We start from the raw sequence: 7,053 nt of genomic DNA, 5'->3' as shown, positions 1-7,053 counted from the left end.
TCTAGAAATAATACATTAATTAGCATTTCAAAGTCCTTTTGCATCAGTCATTGTGCTTAGTTTTGGCTGTAAGTGCTAGATGTTATCAGGTATCATTAACACTAGCAATTGATTCAATATACAATCAGTCTCCAAGGACTAATATGACTGAAAAACATCTTAGCCTAATTTATGGGATTTCTTACCCCTCTCTCATCTTTTTAGTAGTATTTTCTTGATTCAAGGCTAGCTAAAATGAAAAAAAAGGAAGTAAAATGAAAATGAGAAAGAAATAATTCCAAATAATATCTTGGAACGATAATGTAAGAATGTTGTATTTCAAAGCATGTGCAAAAGTTTTTAGAAGGCTAGATGAAGTAAGAAAAAGTATCTCTGGCTTCCTGATTAAATAATGTCAGGAAGACCCAAAGTAAAAGTAACATGAAATATTAGTGAGGGTAAGGGAGCATAAGCTCTTATCCCATCCTCTGTTTTTAGTATCTTACATTTAGAGTATCAGAAATCAGAAAATGATTCAGAAACTAAACTTCTATTTTTATTACTAGCTGTACCCGGCCACATGTTGCTGTGGCTCAGTCTGGTTAAATGGAAAAGAAAGAAAAGAGAAAGCGCACGTTTGTAATATGTTTAATTTCACAATGCTTGTGGGTATAGAATATTTTTTGTTGTTCCATTGTCTGTGCAGATATAGAGATTGTCTGGTTTGCTGACTCTAGAACACGCAACATATAATTGTCCATGTGAGAAGCAATCCGGGTCTAGATCTAAACTGCACAATTCTAAAGATTGGCCCTGAGCTTTGTTGATGGTGATTGCAAACGCCAATCGAATTGGGAATTACAATCTCTTAAATTGAAATGGCATATCCGTTGGAATGATAGGAATGCGAGGAATGAGGACATCTTAACCTTTGAAAGGTCCTGTCAAGATTGTTGCTTCTATGACGGTGCTCATTAAAGCATGTTTTTATGCTTTAAAGAGCATGTTTTTACCTGTCACAGGTGTGACATCTATATAATAGTACATATATAAAAACACGCGCATATTCAAATGCAACGTTGTGTCAAAATTTCAAAGCAATCGGTGAAGAACTTTTGGAGATTTAAGATTTTGCACAAACGAACATTTACATTTTTATTTATATAGATTTTACATTGCCATCACAAAGGATCTGATTAATTCCCACTGGACTATTCTTAACCTGTTCAGATTTTCCAACAGGTGCTGAAACTTAGAAGTTACAGGTCACGATGTTGAGTTACTCAATGTATATGACCTTGTCTTCTGTCTTTTCAGAAATAAGCTCTTCAAAGTCAGAGAGTTATTCACAGTTAAATAAATATAGGATTGTACAAGTTTTTAATTCTGCACCATAATAGAGATTCACTATGCTATATTTTTTTATTAATTGTGTTGTATGTGTAATTGAATGTATAACTTGGAAAGATTTTAACTATCTGAACAAACAAGTAGAGAAAAACAGATATAAGAAAAAAGCCAAATTAAAATTCTTGCAGAATGTAGAACTGTTATGAACAGCATCAGACTGAGGTTTGAGGTTTTGTATTATTAAGTATATATACTGCCTAGAAATGATTTTCTTTCACACGTGGCTTTAGTTCTCTGAAGTTTTCAAAGAATCTAAAAAGTCTATATCAGTGTCTTTCTTATAAGCAAATTCATGCAAAGATTGCCTACTAACTTTATTCTGACTGGAATGCTTAGGAAAATTGCAGATCAGTTAGAAGGAATGGAGGGATGGGGATCCATAAAATGGAAACCAGGGCCTTCTCATTAAACAGTGTATTCAGTATGTCATGTAATTATAGTCACAGAGTTCACACAAAACACTACAGTCCTCAATTTACAACCACAATTGAGCCCAAAATGTCTGGTGTTAAATGAGTCATTTGTTAAGTGAGTTTTCCCCCATTTTATGACCTTTCACTTAACAGTTGTTAAGTGAATCAGTGCAGTTGATAAGTGAATAACCTGGTTGTTAAGTGAATCTGGCCTCCCCATTGACTTTGCTTGTCAGAATATCGCAAAGATTGATCACATGACCTTGGAACAAAGCAGCCGTCATAAATATGAACCAGTTGCTAAGCGTCTGAATTTTGATCACATGAATCGTGGCAATGCTGCAATGGTCCAGTAAAAAATGGTCATAAGTCACTTTTTTCAATGCTGTTGTAACTTTGAACAGTCACTAAATGAACTGTTGTAAGTCAAGGACTACCTACATGTTATAAAATGATTTGTTTGGCTTCAGCATAGAGTGTTCAACTATTGTATCAGCAGCTTTTGATTCTTTGTCAATTAATTCTAATCCTTTAAAAACGTACTTTATAGAATATTAGTGACTTTTGCAAGACTGCTATAGCTGCTTTGAAAACTGTTTTTGGCTATTTCTGCAAGCACATTAATCTTTGCTGTCTGTGTAACTTTGTTTACATGTGCATTGATAAGCAGAAATAGCTTCTGAAGAGTTCCTTGCAAAAAATGGCCCTTTCTTAACAGTTTGGACAAGTATTTTATTTACTCCAATGCATCTTCAAATGTGCCTAATGATCCACAATCCATATACTCAATCTGGTTTGGTAAATTTGCTCATTACACCTGAACACCAAGCTAAATTATTTTCATTTGTGATATACTTATTGCTGTTTTTCCAGCACGCTAGCTTTCATTTCTGTACAATCACCTGGATGTTACCAAACAGCCAATATGATAACTCTGCTAATTGTGGCTCATTTGATAAAGGCTAGCTAAATAGTTAAGAGTCTGAAAACCCACTCTTGGTAACTTTTATCCCTTTATTGCTATGGTTTATTGACTGTTGATAGTATTTGCAATTCTCCAGGGAAGATGTGCATTCTGAAGAGTAGCACACCAAGAAGCCACAAGATACTATATTCAGCACACCGCTGCTCCTTCCCAGCTCCTTCCTTTGACTTTTGTTTGTTCCCGTCGTAGCAGTTGAGAAAAAACAGCGTCAAAGGGGGAGGGGCCACGAGAGTAGGGAAAGGTGGAGGCCTTAAGAAATATTAGGTTCCTGGCGCATTACCTGCACCTGAGTGTTAAACGCCTTATTCTGAGTATTTTTGTTAGGGAATCGGCCTTCTCGCACAGTTTGATTTTCGTGCAAGCTGAGAGCAATGTTTGTGCGGGCTTCTTTCCCTTTTCCTTCCCAATTCCCGTGAGGAGGAGAAGGAAGAGGAGGAGGAGGAGGACGCCACTGCCGCTGTTGCGGCCAATTCATTTGCCTGACAGTCGTGTTTTGCATAACAAGAGAAAGGTGCGCGTCGTGCATGCCCGGGGAAAAGCGCTGAAGCAGCTGGGAAGAGGCTTCTCCGGCAAGTAGTATGCATGGCTGGGAGCTCCGTTAAGATGCAACCCGCGTGTTACAGGGCCGACTCGCTGCTCCATGACCGTAACGCCACAGACGCCAGAGGCCAGGAGCAGCAAGTGCAGTTGCGGCAGAAGCTGAGGGAACTACCGACGCTGCTCCGGAGTGGACTCACGCTGCGGAGAAAGCGCTCAGATGGCGGGGGCCGGGTGAGTGAACGATGCCGGATGGCCGCGGTGCTCCCAAGAATCGACTCGTCCCTGTTACGGGGCTTGGCCTCCGAAAGCCAGTGGGTGACTTGGTAGCCAAGGAAGAACCCCCCCTCTCCTTTTTGTTCTGTGAGGCATTTTGCACTTTGCTTATTTTAAAAGTTAAAAAGATCTCCGACACGCAACTGATACCCTGTTAATCATGCATAACCATCACGGGAATAAAATAATTGGCATTAGGAATGGACAGTAATGGTATACAGTAAGAGAGTTGTATTCTCTTAAACTCCCGTCTTTAATCTGCCTGTGCCATAAAGGGAAGTCTGCCTTTAATCCGTGTGAGATTTGCAAAGAACATGTAATCTATGTAGCATGTAACGTTTGGGGGGCGGGCGGGTAGCAGGCCATTGACCTGAGTTCGCTGAAATTATGTATCTGCAGCTGCGATTGGAATGGAGGCCATGTTGCAGAGAAGATGTGAGAAGATAATGCAGTTGTTTGGGGATAGTTCATTCAAGAATAGCTAGATTGGCAGCTGTGTGTTGAGCACCACCGAATTCAATGAACTTTTATTCTAAGTAAACATAGATTGTATCCAACAATGTAACAATTTTTTTAAAAAAATAATTGCCTTGAAGTGTATTATTTGGGCTGGGAGAGTTTGTTGAAGCAACCTTGGAATTTAATTTTTGCCAGGAATTTGTTTTTGCCAGGTGCTGCATGATATAAAAAAAAAAAAAAAGATATGGTTCTACATTTAGGCATAAAAAACCAAATGCACAGGTAATGGTATAGGTCCATGGTGGCGAACCTATGGCACGTGTGCCACAGATGGCACGCAGAGCCCACTCTGTGGGCACGCAGACCATCGCCCCAGTCCTAGGCCTTCAGCTGTGTTTTATAAAACCTTTTTGCTTTAGGCCGCCGCTGCCGCATACAAAAAAAAAAAGTTCAATCTATCAATTTCAACTCCTTGCGGGGAAAAAAACGATCTCGCAAAGTTGGAATTGATTGATTGAACTTTTTAGTCCTACCCAGCCTGCCGTTACCACTGCAGCCATGCCCACCCAATGGGCCATGCCCACCCAATGGATCACGCCCACTCGGCACCCGATGATACATAAGTGGGTTTTGGGTTGCAGTTTGGGCACTCGGTCTCTAAAATGTTTGCCATCACTGGTATAGGTGGTACCTTGCTCAATAGTAGCAATTGTGAGAGGGATCTCGGAGTCCTAGTAGACAATCAGTTAAATATGAGCCAGCAGTGTGCTGCAGCTGCCAAAAAAGTCAACACAGTGCTAGGCTGCATTAACAGAGGGATAGGATCAAGATCACATGAAGTGTTAATACCACTTTACAATGCCTCAGTAAGGCCACACTTGGAATACTGCATCCAGTTTTGGTCACCATGATGTAAAAAAGATGTTGAGACTCTAGAAAGAGTACAGAGAAGAGCAACAAAGATGATTAGGGGACTGGAGGCTAAAACATATAAGGAACAGTTGCTGGAATTGGGTATGTCTAGTTTAATGAAGAGAAGGACGAGGGGAGACATGATAGCAGTGTTCCAATATCTCAGGAGCTGCCACAAAGAAGAGGGAGTCAAGCTATTCCCCAAAGCACCTGAAGGCAGGACAAGAAGCAATGGATGGAAACTAATCAAACTTAGAACTAACGACAAATTTCCTGACAGAACAAATAATCAGTGGAACAACTTGCCTCAGGAAGTTTTTAAGAAAAGATTGGATTGAAATGATATAGGATTTCCTGCCTGAGCATGGGGTTGGACTAGAAGACCTCCAAGGTCCTTCCAGCTTCTATTCTATTCTATTCTATTCTATTCTATTCTATTCTATTCTATTCTATTCCATTCCATTCCATTCCATTCCATTCCATTCCATTCCATTCCATTCCATTATTACCAGGTTTTAGCATTTCTAGTCAATTTCTTGATTCAGTGGACTATTCACTGTAATTATCTACACTAAAATAAGCCACTTAATCTGTGAGGTACATTGTTCAATACATATATTGATATCTTTCACTGATTTACCATTTAACCATATATAATTGCTAAGACCGGTGCTTTTTTTGTAAGAAGAAAGGTGTCGGAACTCACATCTTGTTAATCTTTTATTTAAAAAATTATATATTCAGTTCTTAGCAGGACCGGTGGTTGAGAAGTAATTAGTATTTTTTTTCTCATTTTTAAATTTGGGGTCACACTTTTACACTAAAAAATTAAAGATTTTCAATTCACTAATGATTTTTTAAAATAAATTATTTACCTTTCGCACATAGTCAATTACTGTACACACACCCACACATGTCAGTTGTGTAACGAAACATAATGGTCGCTGCCTGCAGTAAGCACTCAGTGCATGACCACAAGACCAATCACAAGCCGAGCAGTGCCACAAGCCGAGCAGCACCATCACAACCAGTGCGGACGAAGTACGCATGCATCGGTCTCGACACACAAGCAGCCCGCATGCACCATTTTAATGATTTTGCCTCCAACCTGCTACGCTCAACAGGGCGAATTCAAGTCCATGTGGACCAAACATCAAATTTTCAAAAGTTATTTTTAAAATTTGGAAAAATCCATCAAAAAAAGATGCTGGAACTCTGTTCTGGTGCGTTCTATGACAAAAAAAGCACTGGCTAAGACTATCCATTGCACATATAAGCTATCAAGGAATGCAAATTAAATGTGAGCTGGCCAGCTTGAAGAAGCTTTTATGAACGGAATATGCATTGATTAATCATGGATGTAGGCAACATGCCTAGAATTAGAAATTGTAACTGGTTGGTAAAATCAGTATCAGTAGTACACAGAGTAGCATGAAGCTACTAATTACTAGCTTTATAGTTTGCTCCATAATTTGTATATACAGTACACAGTAGTCCTAGACTTACTACCACATTTGAGCCCAACATTTGTTGCTAAGTGAGATGTTAGGTGAGTTTTGCCCAGTGTTATGACCTTTCTTGCCACAGTTAAGTGAATCACTGCAGTTGTTAAGTTAGTAACATGGTTGTTAAGTGAATCTGCTTTCCCATTGATTTTGTTTGTCAAACGGTCACAAAAGGTGGTCATAGGACAGCAGGATATTCCAACCATCATAAATATGAGTCAGTTGCCAAGCATCTGAATTTTAATCACATGACCATGGGGATGCTGCAACGGTCATAAGTGTGAAAAATGATCATAAGTCATTTTTTTCAGTACCGTTGTAATTTCAAACAGCCACTAAATAAACTGTTGTAAGTCAAGGACTACTTGTACTTACTTTTCTGAAGAAATATCAATACCTCAGTGCTGCAGTAAAAGTAACTGACATATACATTTTAGGTTATAATCTAATATTTGCTCACCTGGGAGTAAATATTGAATTTAGCCAAACTTATTTCTGAATAAATAGTATAGAAAAACATTGTTGATTAAGCAATATTCAGACTATAGCATAATTTTAAATAAAACTTGTTTCTAGA

The 7,053-nt window shown here is 38.9% G+C and overlaps 1 protein-coding gene across 1 annotated transcript in view; it reads left to right on the top strand.

Annotated features, from left to right (window-relative positions):
- Positions 1–3,296: 3,296 nt before the first annotated feature.
- The window catches only part of RAPGEF5 (Rap guanine nucleotide exchange factor 5), a 116,762-nt gene continuing 113,005 nt past the window's right edge, over positions 3,297–7,053 (top strand). The window contains exon 1 of the mRNA XM_029283114.1: positions 3,297–3,558. Within this exon, the coding sequence (XP_029138947.1) occupies positions 3,370–3,558 (189 nt within the window). The 5' untranslated portion in view covers positions 3,297–3,369. The remainder of the gene's footprint in view (positions 3,559–7,053) is intronic.

Source organism: Protobothrops mucrosquamatus, unplaced genomic scaffold (genome assembly GCF_001527695.2).
Source record: "Protobothrops mucrosquamatus isolate PMUCROS unplaced genomic scaffold, P.Mucros_1.0 scaffold21, whole genome shotgun sequence".
Classification (NCBI taxonomy): Eukaryota; Metazoa; Chordata; class Lepidosauria; order Squamata; family Viperidae; genus Protobothrops; species Protobothrops mucrosquamatus.
This window is presented reverse-complemented; position numbering and strand designations above follow the sequence as displayed.